The 17216-nt window shown below is 39.8% G+C and overlaps 2 protein-coding genes across 2 annotated transcripts; one reads left to right on the plus strand and one right to left on the minus strand.

Moving 5' to 3' along the window:
• Nucleotides 1–266: 266 nt before the first annotated feature.
• On the minus strand, nt 267–13238 carry LOC119745980 (PHD finger protein 14-like). Its single transcript, XM_038222718.1, has 20 exons — nt 13074–13238; nt 11877–11999; nt 11502–11713; nt 10981–11051; nt 10706–10761; nt 10200–10309; nt 9682–9737; nt 9297–9408; nt 7587–7681; nt 7041–7083; nt 6447–6677; nt 6091–6268; nt 5864–5970; nt 5305–5492; nt 5005–5136; nt 3821–3977; nt 3592–3696; nt 3273–3388; nt 3041–3158; nt 267–2684 (listed from the first exon to the last, which is right to left on the minus strand). Exons 1-20 carry the CDS (start codon nt 13144–13146, stop codon nt 2073–2075), a joined length of 2895 nt encoding a protein of 964 aa, XP_038078646.1. The 5' UTR covers nt 13147–13238; the 3' UTR covers nt 267–2072.
• A 202-nt stretch (nt 13239–13440) lies between these two features.
• On the plus strand, nt 13441–17187 carry LOC119745985 (cytochrome c oxidase subunit NDUFA4-like). The gene is made up of 4 exons (XM_038222724.1): nt 13441–13584; nt 14906–14994; nt 15270–15330; nt 16064–17187. Exons 1-4 carry the CDS (start codon nt 13543–13545, stop codon nt 16121–16123), a joined length of 252 nt encoding a protein of 83 aa, XP_038078652.1. The 5' UTR covers nt 13441–13542; the 3' UTR covers nt 16124–17187.
• Nucleotides 17188–17216: the final 29 nt, after the last annotated feature.

Consider the following 17216-nt stretch of genomic DNA (forward strand, 5'->3'; position numbering starts at 1 on the left):
CAATCATCTGAAGTATCGTCACGGTTACATTCAGGTCGTAAAAAATTGGCGAATGTATGTTACCAGCGGTCATAGCTCAGGCGCAGCTTGATGCTGAAAAATCAGTCACCGACTGTTCTGTGTCGTCGCAAGGACAACCTGAGTGTTTTATGCATGGTAATGGAACCTTTAAGTGCATTAAAGATACAATTGTATGTAAGTTTTATTAGTGGTAAACAGGGAACTTGAAAAGCTAGCACAAAGAAATAAAGTACAAATATACTTACTGTGAATTTCGAGGCATTTATTAAAATGCATTTCACATTATAACAGCACTACGACAGTGTTACAAGAACAAAACATTTTTTGTGACATAAATTTCTCTACAAATTCAAATCTAAAGCTAGTGAGCACAAAAAGCTTTTCTGATTCCTATGAGTGAAAACCAAAGCACTTTTTAAGTGCGTAATCAAACAACTGACTGCTTTTGTAGTTTGCTGTCTAAATGCTAATATTTCTAAACTGTAACACTTACCAAAGTTGTACTGAAAGTATGACTGTAAATGATAGAAGTCTTGTTTATGCCAATTTTTGGCAGAGTTTATTTTATTAAATTGCGAACAAGATATATCTACTGTTTGACTAACAACTCTAAATTGTTCACATGTACATATTCAGTATCTTAACTCCAGACTCCAAAATTTCATCCACTTAACAATATCTTGTGAAGTCATCACAGTCTGAAGTAAACAGAAGGCAAGAACTGAAAACAAAAATTACGTAATGTATGTTTAAACACAAGAGTATCTTTTTATGGCAAGCTTATTTGGCAAGTGAAGCATGGAGTAAATTGTGTAACCAAAAAAGGATTTCTCTTGTATTATTAGTATTTTTTAGTGGTAGATGCCATTATCAGTGCTGTACCCTGAATATATAGGGTTATATGCCGCACTTTAACTCGTCTGTCCCCAAACCATCCCAAAACGCCTTGCCTACTCCCTGTACCGTCCAAAACTGCTCCGTCTGTTACTCCCTGTACCGCCCTAAACTGCCCTGCCTGTTATGCTGTGTTCCAAGCGCGTCGTGTTTATCGAGTTAACCATGAATTACTCCTAGTTCACGAGTGGGTTGCATTCTATTGCTACTCGCCAACACGCACGCACACAGGCCTTCATGCACATTGACCCCGCTAGTATTTTCATCAAGTCGTGAACTCGAGAAGAAAATTCTGCCTCCAGTTCACCACTGGTGAATACGAGTTACCAGGCAATAAGATTGCTATAATACGACTAGTGAACTCGTGAACACGATAAACATAATGCGATTGGAACGCAACTGCCCACCCCACCTGCCCTGCCTGTTACTTCCTGTACTGCCCCAACCTGCCCCAGCACTGTGGGATTGTTCAGTAAACAAATATAATGTAATATAATGTAGTTGCAGGTGTTAATGGGTTGGCATGCAACTACAAGGATGTTGTCAGCTTTGCAGATGTGTGTGGACCATGTCAAGGCAAAAACTCGTCCCAGGCTTTGACACAGAAAAAGACACATTCGTAGCATGTTTGAGGCATTCGCAGCTTTTACACCTAAGTAAGTTTAATGCACATAAATACAAATGACAAAATGGCCACCAAAGTGTCTTTGCGATATTTTGTTCTCATATTGTTGACGTATGTTTCTCAAGTTGTCTTTTGCTTTTTCCTAGAGAATGTCTGCCTTGTTTGTGTCAACAACATGCAGTTTTTGTAAAGAAGTGGGACACAGCCATGTTCTGTTTCTAATCAATGAATAAATTGCAAAATTTGACCTTTATTTGAATTGACCATTATTGTAATTATCTTAATGTCGTGTCAATAATTGCTGGAAGTTTACACATGAAATATATCAAATTAAAAGCGTTGAAAATTATAAATTAAAACAAAGTCTGACAATGTGGATATCAGTTCTTAAAAAACAAAATTGGAAAAGATTTGCTCAATTGTAAATTGGAAAAGATTTGCTTAAGTAAAAATTGACAGAAAGCAGCCAACATTTCAAACTATTAAAACATTTATTTTGTATTTTTATGGGATTCTATTTTCGGAATTGTCTTTACTTCTTTGGAGGGCTTCGCTTGTTAGCAGCAGGACTTTTGCTGTCGCTAGCCTGGTTTTCCTTACTCCCAGCTGGGCTAGATCTCCTTCCCCCTGGACTATTTTTGCCTTTCCCCGAACTGGCTTTACTGCCAGCCAGGCTAGCTTTATTCTCACTTGGGCTACTAGTACCATTTGGGCTTCCTTTCTTGCCGTTGGGAGTTTTGTTGTTGGGGCTTGCTTTGCTTCCCCTGGGGCTCCCATTTCCCTTCCGGGCTTTGTTCCTATTTGGGCTCGGCTTGTTCCCATTTGGGCTCGGCTTGTTCCCATTTGGGCTGGACTTGTTCCCATTTGGGTTGAGCTTGTTCCCATTTGGGCTACAGGTACTTGCACCCATGTTAGCCTTGTTCCCATCTGGGCTACCTTTGTTCTCCCCGTTTGGGCTGATTTTGGTACTTGCCGGACTGCTCTTACCAGGGGAACCCGTCTTTGAATTCCCAGTCGCCGATTTCCCTTTAGTTGGTTTGTTGCTGGGTGTGGCTGGTTGCTTGTTGTCGGGTGTGGCTGGTTGCTTGTTGTCGGGTGTGGTTGGTTCATCATCTTGCTCCTGGTGATCCTCACATTCTTCCTCCTAGAAAGAAAAATCAAACATTGCCATAATACCACCTCATTCGAGACACCAACTGTCATTTTGCGTGTGATCAATCACATGACTCTCAAACTTACTGAAGCGCAGTTGTCATTCATAACGAGAGTTGTACTTCTCCCACAGGGTGTATCAATGAAAAAGGTCATCCCAGAAAATGGAGCAATATGTTAAAATTATAAACTTGAACACTATAATATGGTTGCCTATGAAAGTTGCTTTATCGGCTTTTAATGGATACCTTACTTGCACCCCTACAGTCAAGGATGATGGTCTGCTCAAGGTACGTTAATTAGTGAGAATCATTCGATATATCAAAGTTCCTGTTACTGTATGCTTACCGTTGAAGAGCCAGTGTCGCAGTCTGTACAGTACCACATGTAGCCAAACTTCTTGGGACATTTCTTACACGGAGGATCCAGGCAGCTGAAATGGTAGAACTTCTTACATTGGTCACATCTACACCGAAAAAAAAAAGCATAACAAAAAACAAAACCAAAAACAAAACGGTGTTAGGGGTGTTTCCTTTGAATTTGGGGGTAGGGGTGGGGGTAGGGGAGAGAAGTGACCCACCTGACGATGCTGTTAGTATCGCCCTCTTTGTTGCATTTGCAGCACGTCCCCTTGGTTTCTCGTACCGGCAGCTTGCGTTGGGTTGAGCGCTCTCGTTTTGCCTTGGGTGGTTCATTCTGTCAGAAATCATGCATTCAAGCAGTTTATTAGACAGCAAGTATTGTTCTAGTGTGAAGGTAATATATATATGACCTTGTTTATCTTACACTCTCTAACATAATCCACATTTTTTTATATTAAATGCAGTACATAAACCCAAATGCATTCAGCAGCTTTGTATACAAAAATCATCGTTCTTCACAGAAACAAATTAACTCACCTCATCCTTGACCGAGTTGCCATCTTCATCTTCTGCCTCCTCCTTAGCCAGTTTCAGTTTCCGTTTCATACCTCTCTTGCCTTTTCTTTTCCCCTTGGAGGCCAACTAAGGAATCAACAGAACAGGAACAATAAATAATTATCTCAAACACCAAGAGATGTAGATAAGGTAAACTACATGACGATGTTTTGAGGAACAGTTTCCAGACGGGTTTGTCTCTCTGCCTCACCTTTTTCTGACTGCCTTTGCCATCGACGGGAGGGGTGAATTTATTAGGTTCTCGGATGATTCGTCTTTTGCGTCTCACTGCTTCGTCACCGTCTTCGCCTTCCACTGTCTCAGCCATGGAGGTGTCACTGGAGGAGGTGACACACTCCGAGCATTGCCTACGGAGAGAGAAGGAAAGGCAGGTGATCAGGCCAAATATTCGTTGGAGTCTTGTTTGACCCTATCCCAAGGCTGACCACTTGAAAGGCTAAGACTTTTCATCATCCAGTACGTGATACTATGAAGTGAGGTTAAGTCTGAAAATCCCAGTTGTGATGCAGTTTTTTGTTTTGGGCCATATGAACGTGGAAGGTTGCAACCACGATATATGGGCTCTGTGCACAAGTACCCCCTCAACGGTAAGAACGAGAGAGTTGGGGGAGACCACTGGGAGAGACTTCCAAACTCTTTGCTGACTACGCCTGACGCTCACCCAAAGAAGCTATGGCTCAGTGCACATTCAAATAAAAGTTGTGTCCTGTCCACTGGGCTCTTGACGATAGTAAAAAAAAAGGCGCCCTCTCTTGTTCTCCGCACGGAGCCCATAGACTAACCCAGAAAGTAAATCACTGACCACAAAGCCTCACATTTATTCTGAACGGTAGTTGGCACAAAGCTTCTACGATGACTGGGGATTCGGCATTGGACTCCGTGCATGCACAGTAGGTGGCGCTGTGCCACCACTCACGAGAGCTTCAGTGTGGTGTCACAATGTGTGCACACGCACTCTTGTTTTACTATACTCCCGAGGACAATGCTTTGTGTTTCCCTTTATCCCTGTAATATAACACGCTCCCATAGACTAAGCACACAAACCTACTACAGAGGACCATTTTCAACAAAAGACCCAACTCCCGAGGACTGAAAGGATCTGTTGTTCTCCCTTTGTGTGTCGGTCCTTGGGGGTTACGTAGAACAGGTACACACTAGCTTACGCATATGACATTCAGAACACAAAACTCATTTCACTGCAAATAAAAACATACCCATAGCATCTTTGGGTGAGCGTCAGGTGTCATGGTAATGAGTCCTTCCCAGCGGTCTCTCCTACCTTTTGTAATCATTGATGGGATATTTGTGCACGGAGTCTGCGGAGTCAATCATTCTATGTCTATTCGTATCCATCAATCGACTGCTAAGTCTTACCATCCACTGAAGGCAGTTTTCTTGGGCATACGGCTCAGCGGTGGATCCAAGCAACCCAGGTGATAATGCTTCTTGCAGGTATCACACAGAGCCAGTTGGTGCTGGTCTGTCGACTGCTCACATATGCCACAACTTGAGGATAGATCAAAATCAACATGAAATTCTTTAAAAAAACTTAACTGTTACCTTCACTTATCCTATATGACTCCAAAATAAATCTGTGGTTTACCATAATCATGGTGTACAGACCACATAAGAGAAGAATGTAGATAATAATGCTGATAATAATGCACAGCTTACTAGTGTATGACTGCGGGTGACTTCGGCCCCTCTTTCTTGGTCGGTATCTTCTTAGCCCGAGGGCTCTTGATAGCCTCCGGCATGGGCTGTTTCTTGAGCCCCATGGTGACCAGCATCTTCCATAGCGACTGGCCTTCCATCCTCTGCTTGGCAGTGCTGATGCGTAAGGATTCCACTTCGCTGGAAAGCTGAAAAGGGGTAGATTTGAAAAATTAACACCTAACCCTATGAGATCCTTCAAAGTCTATCAAGAGGTTTAAAAGATTTTGTAGGATTGAGGAAAGGGTTGAGCCCAACCAATGTAATTTTACACGGGGCTTGATGCTTGACGGTGTTTATTTCACTACAGGTATTGGATACCTACTTCTGGAAATTTAGCACATTTGCACAATTATTTGTTTAATAACAGGAGAATGAGGGGAATCCCCTGTACAGTTTTTCCTCAGTATCACCACTTCTTTTGTACTGAGCCTCCATTACTTTTTCAACTGATTTCTTAAGCACATTTTGTCACCATTTGTGTTCATGAATCTGTCTGAACAGAATTTGAAAGTCCCACCTTGTCATAGAGGCCTCTCAGTGTGACCTGCTCTGCCTGCAAACGTTCATTGACTCGCATCGATTCGCCCAGTCTGTTCTTGAGACCGGACATCCGAACATCTCGGTCTGCAAAACAAAACAAAGTAAGGTATCCATAATGTTTGCTCACAGAATGCTTTTCAGGGAAATGATGTTCAAGGGTACAAACACTGCTTAAAAGATAATAGCACTCTGCGGACCACTGACCGAGATAATAGTTGACAAACTCGCCGGTGAACGCCGGTGGTATGTGCCACTTCCTGCGTACATCGCTGGACTCCTTGACGTGGGTTTGGTGCTGGGATTCCGTGTTAATTCCCAGGAGTTCGGCCTTCTTCATCAGGTGACGGATAGCCGAAGGACTGGTGGTCAGGAGACGAGGGACCTGTAAGGTCAAAAGTCATGAAGGTTCAAAGGTTATAATGGTTATAAGGGTTAAAGATTATTACATAGTTATAAAGGCTAAAATGGTCAAACGTTATAACAAGCTCAAAAGGTGCAAGGGGAGAAATACAAATAAAATGCCCATGGAGTTCAAAAAACAATTCGACCATTTTCTTGACCTTTTCAGTAGGAACCCAAGGGCTAGGTTTCTTGACTTTGGACGCCTTGTACTTGTCCTGCCATCGTTTGAGTTTCTCGGTGATACGTTCCTGGCTGATTGGGTCGTCCGGTTTCCGCTCTTTGAATCGTTTCAGCTGAGACTGGATGGCCAGGTAGTTCTGGCGGCGGTAGCGCATGCTGGACTTCTCTACGTGGAGTTTGCAGTAAGCGTAGAATGGATCAGCTATGTCCTGTGGGAGTAATACACGACACAGTAGAGCAAGAACCTTGAAAAAGTACGTCCACACCATGTGTCGAAGAGGATTCAATCACAAGTCTAGTCACAAGTCTAGTCACAAGAAACAGGGGATGAACAATGACAAAGGAATACCTTTGTCACATTTTATTGGAAGGGCTCGTGACTTGACTTGAGACTGTAGGACTTGTGATGGACTCGACTAAAACACTGATCGGGACCTCCTTGTCCCATGTTTTCAAAAACCCAAAATTATCTGAAATGCTTCAATTGTATCTCACTTTTATTTCACAACCCGCGTTACATTTTATCCTCAATTTTCTGTTACAACATTTTTAGAAAAACTTTTTATATTTACTTCTTCTGGGGACGCTTCAGACAAGATTCCTTCACGCTGACCACTGCAAAAAAGACACAAAAAACTTTCGTTTAAAAGTGTCACACCAACTTCTTTTTTAAAATCTTCTATTTGGGTCATTGCTTTACTTATTATTTTTTTAACAGGCCCCTCATACTATTTCAACTGTCCAATTCCTTTTTTAAAAAAATGTCTTATTCGGGACACGAGAGTAGGAGAAATAAAATACTGTGTTTTTTTTTCTTGGCTGCTCTTGTGCTTTTAAGGAGTGCCCTTAACATTGGCTTTCCTTGTATCAGAAGTTGCTGGTATATATTTCATTTAACAAGAAAAAAAATTATGTGATACGAATCATGGATGGTATTGTGTTGCCTACAAGTAAAGCACTATTTATGACAATACATCCATTGTGCATCATGTGAATCCAATTACTTATTGAATTTATCCCTTCTAACAGTAACTTTTTGCATTTTTTTAAACAGAGGAGTGGGCTACGAACTCAGTCCCCATGACATGATTTCAGAGGTGGAATATACTTAAACTGACCAAGTGACATGGAAGTAGTTGCGACACATCCCAGCATCGCAGGAGATACATATCCCAGTCCGGCTAAATCGCTCATCCTCACAGTAAACACACGTCTGTTAGGTGAAATAGTCACATGAATATTTAAAGGCACATCAGGATCATTTGCAATTCGTGCATTTTGTTTATTTCCAAAAATAACACTATTCGAAATCCAAAGAAGCATATTTGTTCAAAACCTAACCTGTATAGTCAGGTGGCTTAGATCTAATTTTCGTCAAGATCGTGACCGACTGGTCCAAAGCACCAAACTTGGCAGATAGATTCTTATAGACCTAGAGAAGATATTTAGAAGGGGTGACACCTGAAATTCGTTTGGGAAGGGTGCCTAATTTGCATAAATCGTTAATCCCTGTCGTGTAATATATTTATTCCCATATTTGGGTATATTTCTATTTTTTTTATTTTTTTGAAAAGTGTATTTTGGGGATTCTACTTACATATCTTTACTTAAATAACATTTTCCAAATCATATAAGTGACCGAATAATTATGAGGACATAGTAACGATCCAAAATGGCTACTATTATGCACAAAAATTGCGCGCATTTACCTTGTCTCCAGATATCATCTATTACTCTTGCCAAACATCAGCATGGATGAACTTCAAATTCACCAAGTAGCTTACTGGTACAGTTACCTTATTAAAACCTTATGCAAAATCATGTGAACAATGATAGCATTGTGATATTTAGCCCAGAAAACAAAAACTGGGAAAAAACGAGGTGTCCATAAATTAGGCCAACAAGTAGGTGAAGGGTTGCCTAACATGGAAGACTGGAACAAGTTCAAGGAAATTCCCAAAATTATTGTTGAGAAAACGTTTTGGCGTAGACAAAATTATTGTAAACAACAATAATCTCTTATTTAGGGGGATTTCGTTGAACTTGTTCAAGTCCCAACGTTACCCTTCCCGTACTAGCCCAATTTACGGACACCACATTTTCTCCCCTTTTTGGGTCTTTTGGGCTAAACATCAAGATGTTATCAATTTTCACTTGATTTCCCACTTATTTTTGTTAGGGTAACTATGCCAGTAAGTAACTTTGTGAATTTGAAGCTCATCAATACCCACGTTTGGCGAGACTAGTTGGTGATATCTGAGGAAAAGGTAAATGAGCGTAACTTTAGGGTAAAATAGTAGCAATTTTGGTTCTTTACTATGTCCTCCTTATTATTCAGTCACTTATATGTTTTACAAAATGTTATTGAAATAAGAATATGCAAGTAGAATCACCAAAATACACTTTTCAAAAAAATAAAAAAAATAAAAATATACCCAAATATGGGAATAAATAAATTACATGGCAGGGATTAACGATTTATGCAAATTAGGCACCCTTCCTAAAAGAATTTCAGGTGTCACCCCTTCTAAATATCTTCTCTAGGGCTATAAGAATCTATCTGCCAAGTTTGGTGCTTTGGACCAGTCGGTCACGATTCCGACCATATGCCACCTGACTAGTAGAAGTTTCATCTCAGTGGATATTACACTTTTCGAGAAAACAGTGAAAAATCATGCACAGCCTTTTTGGCAAATCACTTACATTGCTTGCTGACACCTATTGTGTTTGTTAACTTTATTGTTAAACCGTGATGCAACTTTGTACTTCTTAGTTATATCAAATATTGAGTTCACAAGTACTACCAAAAAAAATGACACAACACCTACCCTGACGCCCCACTTTCCTGTCGGCATCTCGGACAGAGTGACCCAGCGTAGCTTCTCAACGTCTGCAAACGCTACCCCAGGGACGTAGAGGGCACACACCACATGAACCCACCTGAGATGGAAGACAAATTCTGATTAAAAAATTCCAGTGTCCTACTATTAAAATTACATTGAGTTCTTCATGTTGCTTACACAATGGAATAACCTTGGAAGAGTTTTTGGTAGGACAGGATCCTGAACAACAATCAAACATTATTAAGACATTCTCATGACACTATATCTGGTACATCTTAGCACACTTCTTAAATCCAAATAAGCACAACTGAGGTCAGAAGTTTCGGGGGGGGGGGGGGGGGGGGCGGTGCAAGATTCCTTTTCTACCAACCTTCCAGCATCAGTTTCCTTGAAGATCCCCCCAGAGTTAGGGCACAGCTCACACGTCTGAGAAAAGACAAGAAAACTGATTCAGTATTCTAGAATAACACACTGAATGTGCAGCTTGACTAAAACTGCCAATTGTCTACTGATTTCAATCATCCAAATTCACTTGATTAACCCAAACGCTCAAGGAGCATTTGCAAGGAATCTCCCTGTATCTTCCGCAATTCTTCACTGTGCAGTGAACCAATAGTACAACCATTTTACGTAAATTTTCAAGGGCATCAAGCCCCATGTTAAGTAATGGTAATTACAATCCCGCTCCAAAATCCTCCACTGTGTATGAAACCAATGGCACACTCTTTGTACCTACTAAGCTTCAAGATACACCAAGCCCTGTGTCATGTAATTGTTGCTGTGCTCTACCTTCCTCAATCCTCCAAAATCCTCCATAAACGTCCTGGAGAATTTCGAAGGATCTTGGGGGGGGGGGGGGGGGGTTTAGGGTTGAATGACAGGACTTACAGCATTGGCAATGCCTGCTTTACAGGTGTCACAGAACCATGGCTCAGTGGAGCTGGCCGTCTGTACGCTGCTGGTGGAGTCAGAGTCCGATAAGATTTCACCATAGCAACCTGTGAGACAATTACAAAAAGTACTTGTTCATATTTGATGACTTCTTAGCATTGAGGTGAAAAGAAAAATTCCCAGAGCTTGAGTAACTTCATGGGCTTACTTGGTGGGTCTCGAACCTATGACCCTGCTCACTAGAGCAAATGCATTGATAAATGAGCTTATAGGGACTCAAACTGAAGACCTGCGAGGGACAATTCCGGTGCTCAAACCACTCAGCTGTCGTGTTACTTGTGGAGATTGGTCTACAACAAGACTCAAAATTTCTGTTTGTCAAACAGATAGATATCTTTGCCCTAAATCCTGAGATAGGATGCGATACATACTAGGGTCTTTCATCAATTATCTTTTCTAAAAAGAAAAAAAGAAGAGTTTTAGGGAAAAACGTTTAAACATACCTTCATGAACCCCGATACCACAGCTGTCACACTCCACGATCTCATCACTGTCAATGCTGTCAACAAACAAACAAACAAGGTATTTTTACACTTCAAATATTGATTGACATTTTGTATATATAGCATAATCAGCACAGCTTATTTGTAGGAAGGGTTAAACACATTCATGGATTTTTGTATTAAGCACCAAATTCAACTTTCCAAAAATAGGGAGGTTGTTAAAATGGTATACAAATATCTAGTATCCTTCACAAATTTTTCTGTCAGGAGCCTACCTCACTTCCCCTAAGCAGACTGCACATATCAGCATCTTCAGCTTTGCTGATGGCTTGTCACCAGAACCAGTCTAAAAAAGGGCAAAACAGTACAAGTGAGTGACATATATCTGATCTTCTCATTCCTAATATCACTTGGAAAATAACTACTGACCACATTTTTTTCAAGCAAAAATCAGCTAAGTGCCAATCACAAGCACTATTCATTACTATTCATAAGACGGAATTTTCGCGTTGAGGTGTTGTAATTTCAATATTGGTTTTGACCAGGGGTAAGACTTCTACACTAGTAGCAGGATGTTGTGGGTTCGAGTCCCACCCGAGTGATTTTTTTCTCACAATCACTAAGGACAACACTGAGTATACGGTGTTTATAAAAAAAAACGTCGGTGAAGGGCGAAGCCAATATTGAAATATTTGTTACATGACATTCATGCTGGTAACCTACTTCTGCTAAGCAAACATTTTCCGTGTTTAGCAAAATTGTTGTTCGTAGCAGAACCACGAAGTTGACCTCTGACCTTGTCAGTGACTTTGCTGCTGCCTAGCCTGGCCTTGGTGATGAGTTCACCAATACTGGTTTTCTTCTCACTGCCTGAGTCTGTCACTTCTCGGCCAGAATCCTCATCCCCCTCCTCATCATTATCCTCCTCATCTTCATCGTCAAACTCCCCGTCTCCTTCACTGCTCCCGTCGTCCCCATCCTCCATCTCAGCTGCTGATCCTGCTGAATCTGTCATGAAAATGGTTGGCGTGGTTGAAAGTCAAAATTATTATTTTGGGGGGGGGGGGGCAAAAACACATGTTTTGAAGGGCTCAAAATACTAAATTATAGGAGAGTTTTACCTCCTCTGGATTTGGCTTAATGAAAGTATGAAGGAAAGTTAGAAAATTACCTGGTTCTTCATGTTCATTAATCTCAAAGTCACTGTCACTCTCACTGTCACTCATACCAAAATCCAGCTGGAGTAGATGACGCTCAACAGGCTTGACACGACGCTTCTTGGGATCTCGCTTATCTGAAATTAAAATAACCCCTTAAATTAGGTATTTGACTTTATTTAAACAAGAGATACTGTATTTATGAAAACCAAATTTGTTTATGTTTCAAAGCCGGCTTCTAGCATTATAGGTGGGATATACAGGTGGGCGCAGACATCACGGAATGTTTTACATATTGCTTATCTAGCTCCCAGACCTATGTTCTGAAAACTCAATAGTTCTTGAGTCTGGAGTGCTGAATGATAACACAAAGCAAAAGATGAAAACTGGCGCGCAAATGAATTTTTGTTATCGAATGTTTTCATCAGATGACCCATTTATTTTGCATAAAATCGGGAAGAACAATAAGCAATGTGTTGGATTTTTTGTTTATCTTTGTCTGTTTTGTGTTTATTATTTTTTGGAAAGATTCCCATATCTGGCCATCACTTGTCACCCTTTGCACAAACCTAGTATGAGACTGGTCTGAAAATTTCTAAGTGTTTTCTTAGTAAATATTTCAATATTTTACCTACTAAATTTGAATTTTTATGGCATATAACTTAAGCACTTTCTGATGGCTGATAGGTCACTAAAGGGAAACGTCATTAGCAATGGCCAGATATGAGAATCTTTCCAAAATGGTGGTTGTTTTTGTGAGACTGTGACAGGCCTATTAATATATTTTCAAAGAAAAAATTGGAAAGCAACAAAATTAGAGGGTAAATGTTTTACCTTTAGCAATTAGCACAACAGCAGAAAACATTTCTCAATGCATGGTTCATTTTTCATGATTTTCTGTTAAAATTTTTTAATTTCATTTGTATATTTTTGCAATGCAAATTCGGCCTATGGTGAATAAAATCATGGAAATGACGTCAGTATTCTACATGTTTCCCAATGTAATGAAATCTGGTGAACGCAAATTGATACGACAATAATTTACAGGGATTATTTATTTCATTCTCAGTCACACCATGGTCACACTGAGAATAGGACTGTTTTTCATTCACAATAATTACAAAGTGCGCCCTCTATGTCCACCCAGTTGCTTTTTCCCAGACCATTTCATTATTAGGTCAACCAGAACCTCAGCACAACACATTACTTACACATTGCTTCATACAAAAAGTCCACATCATCTCCAACTACTCCTTTTTCTTCGCTTTTTACCTCTTCTGTCATTATTGTTAGTTACTCTGCCAAATAAGAAGAGAATTAACACAAATCCTGTTACTTGTGCAATTTTAGTCTACAGCTTGTGGGTTTTAATAATGAACGTGCAGTTCAAGCTACATCAGAAAGACCTCCCAAGTTTCTAGAAATTGTATAAGTTTGTAAATTTTGAGTAATCAACCTAGAAATTGAATCTTCAAAGAAATTATTAATTGCTTATTTTATAACTTTGGAACAGATTATTTTTGGTGATATTCTTTTTTTTTTCAGGTCGATTGGTGGCTTAAATTCTTTTTATAATAACTTAAAAGTTAAAGGGTATTATTGTGTCGCCATTTTGGATTGTAAGTTTTGTGTGCGCACTAAATAGGTTGCCCCGTTCTAACACAAAACATCTCCGTCAAAATGCAAGGATTAACGGTCAAATCACTACGGAGTCACTATGCAGTAAGTATGAACATTTTTTTTTAATAAGCCTTAAATCCGTCACAATTTTAAATCTTAACCGAACGTAAAATTTTCGATTGTTTTTGTCAACGCAGTGGCTATCGTTACGGCAGCCGTAACGCATTTCCCATTTTCTATCGTTACAGTAGTACTGCAACTTTTATAAAAACATGAGAAGAAAATATAAAATTAGAAGGAAAAAAAGTGAATTTGAACGTTATGAAATTCTGACAATATTTCCCTTTTAAAAAAAATCCTCCAAAGCCTCAGGTTAGTAAAGGAGAAAAATTCGAGTGCAAAATTGAGGTGCGAACCTGCAACCTCGCGGTGCAAAATCCTACCCTCTATCGACTGAGCTGTCGCACTGCTCGCTAAAACGTGGGGAAACAAATAATTATATACCTGCGTGCGTATCAAACAAGTATCGTAGAGGGTGCTAAACAACGGCTGTCGTAACGATAGCCACTTCGTTTTGTCAAATTGCGACGATCGCGGAATGAGCCGCGCTGCATTTGCCGGTCCTTAAAGCTACGCGGTCATATTTCTACCCACTCGCCTTGAATTGCGTATAAATAGGACCGCGTAGCTTTAGCCGGCAAATGCAGCGCGCCTCATTCCGCGATCGTTACAATTAAAAAACAATCGAAAATTTTACGTTAAGATTTAAAATTAAAATTGCATTGCAAGCGTTACCTGCGCAGCCTATGGGGACTGGTTGATACATCAATCATACATACGGGGAGGGGAGGGGGGAACATTTGATAGGAGCATTAGTGTTGAGGGGGTACTTGTGCTTGGCCTTGTCATGCTTGTTGGAACCCCTACAGGCACTAGTGTACGTATATTGCTGTGTTATCCTATTGCAACCCTTCCAGAAAGATTGCTGTGTCTGGCAATCACTTGTCACCCTGTGCACAAGCTGTGAAGCTGTGTATGAGACTGGTCTGAAAATATCTAAGTGTTTTCTCTGTAAATACTTCAATGTTTTCCCTGCTAAATTTGACATTTAAGGACATTTTATCAATTTCTGATAGGTCACTGAAGGGAAAAATTAGTTATCATAAGAGAATCTTTTCACACTTTAATAAACTTGTACACATTGGATGACAGTTTCAAGAATTTCAGCAGTCGAAACTGTTGAATTTACTGCCTTTTGAAAGTATTGGATGTATTTTATGACGTCTCAACCCTTGCCACTCTGGGTTGATTATTTATAAATCTATGTAAGTGAGCATCATCAAACAGCCGTCGTACTGTAAATGCTTGAAAATGATTGTCAGCCTTGCCAATAATTTCATAAATTGTTTCCTTTTCATTTCAGTTGATTCCTCTGTTCGTATCAGTGGGGATTGGAGCTGCATGGGCAGCTTACTACATTGGCCGTCTGGCACTGAAGAACCCAGATGCAACGTAAGTGAACGCAATGATAATTGAATGGGTCCTTGTGTTGTTCATGCTCAGCCGTGCATAAATTTATGCCTAGAATATACTTCAGATCCTCCGCACTGCTCCAGGATGTCACTGGCTCTGCCTCAACATATTGACAGTGATTGCTGGAGGATTTTGCAGTGGTCACCCCTCCAAGAACCACATTCAAGAAACAATGGAGGATTTTGCTAGGGAGTTAGGGTTAAGGTCCTAATTAGTGCAGAAGTTCACTAAAAGAAATGTATTTTTTTTAATAGATGGGATAAGAAGAATAACCCGCACCCATGGACGAAGATCAAGCCCAATGAGAACATAAAGGTACAGTATTTGGGAAATCATCAACACATGTGTCTGTGTTTCCTACTTGTACCTACTTCAAGCTCACACAGAGTAGTAACAAGAGTTTTGTATTTTTTTTACACACAACTTGATTTTCAAGATAAAACGGTTTTACAGATGTAAATGTAAAAGTAAAAGAAAGCTGTGTGTGTATGATCATTATCTAAGCTACATCCAAAACAGCAACACTCACGTGTTGGTGTCTTAATTGTGTGAAAGAACCTAGAATGTGGATTGAGTTACTGGCCAGTGCTGGATTTAACTTTAAATAAATTAACTTTCCTTGCATCAACATTTGTAGGGTTTGGGTAATAACAGGTAAACAGAAACGCTTTGTTTTCATTGAATTGTTGGTTTTATCCTGCAGGCTATGCAAGATCATGCAAATGGTCTGAACAAACTAAATTACATAAAGGTCATTAACCCTCCTGCTACCTGAACAGTCACAGACAGTCAAAAAATCAATCCTGTCCCCTGCCATGCCTTTTCCACAGGCTAGTCACCAACAGTCAGATCATATTTCAAGCAAGCACTGTGACTAGTCAAATTCAGTCAACAGACAAAATGAGACGACAGAATGAGGCAGAGCACACTAACACTACAGTATCCTCCCAATTTTAATATGATTTTTCTCACACCAAAGTGAGTTAGATGGATTAGTCTATTCGTTGGACAATTTTAATTAATTTTAATTTGATTTTGTTCTCTTCAGTTCTATGCCCCGGGAGGAATCGAATTTGCCAAGCTGAAGTCAAATCGACCTGAACTGTAATCATCCAGGCTATTCCCTACTGCGACTCGCAACACGAAACACCATTTGACGAGTCTGAAGTACGGAGGGATCGAGGATGAAGTTTGTTAACATAAATTTACAAATTTGTACAAAGAAATAACTTTTTGGTTTGATTGCTTGCTAGTATTGATAGTATTTGGAGCAGTAGAATATTATGTTGAAGTTCAGTTTTGTGCTCCATAAAATTTGTATAAGCTGATAATTAACTTTGACCTGGTGTCTAAATGCTCGCATCCATGATCATCTTAAGAAGGCATTATTCCAAGTATTGTTTTCTGCTTTTCAAAGAAGCATATTGGCAAGGAGTGTTATCAGATAATTTTCAATTTTGGGCAAGTTATTTATCTTTTTTTTTTACTCAATTGCATGGATAAAGTATGTTGAGTAATAGCCTATTTTAATGTTAAGATAAACTTAGCTGCCAAAACGAAATCCCTCAACAACGATTTTAACGATCAACTATTAGTTGTCCTAAAGAGAAACATAAAATCTGTTCATTGCATGTTGCGGAATGTTGATCAATACTAGTTGGTTGCCTCACAATGTAAGTATTCTACACGTAGTTCTTGGTCATATCCAAAGGTTTTTGGATAGTCTAACTGCACAAACATTTTTCAACAAGGCTGAATTTATTCTTAAAAGATCCCGACGCACAGTCTTCCCCTACCAACAGTATTCGTTTCCCCTTCAAATACAACGGGTGTGTTTCTTGTAGAAATATTTGTAGGGTATTACATATGTCGAGTCCAAAATATCTCTCAGTATTTCAAAATTACAGTACAGTTACTTGGATGTGTTGTGTACTACTCCTGCAGGGTCATATTGGACAATAAGCTTTAACGCACAAGCTAAACATTTGTCAAAACAGCACTGCTATAATTGAGTGACAGGGTTAGGAGTTTTGTTTCAGTATGTACGTGTATAAAAACCATCCTATTAAAGACAGAATTTCACTCCCAAGTCCTTACATAATTCCCTGTTACACATGTAGGTTTGGACTTCAACTGATATTGAAATAAAATTCAAAGAGCCAGTCATATAAATTCTCTGTTTGTTTTTCAGAGTTTGTTTG

Source organism: Patiria miniata, unplaced genomic scaffold, assembly GCF_015706575.1.
Source record: "Patiria miniata isolate m_02_andy unplaced genomic scaffold, ASM1570657v1 HiC_scaffold_7, whole genome shotgun sequence".
Classification (NCBI taxonomy): domain Eukaryota; kingdom Metazoa; phylum Echinodermata; class Asteroidea; order Valvatida; family Asterinidae; genus Patiria; species Patiria miniata.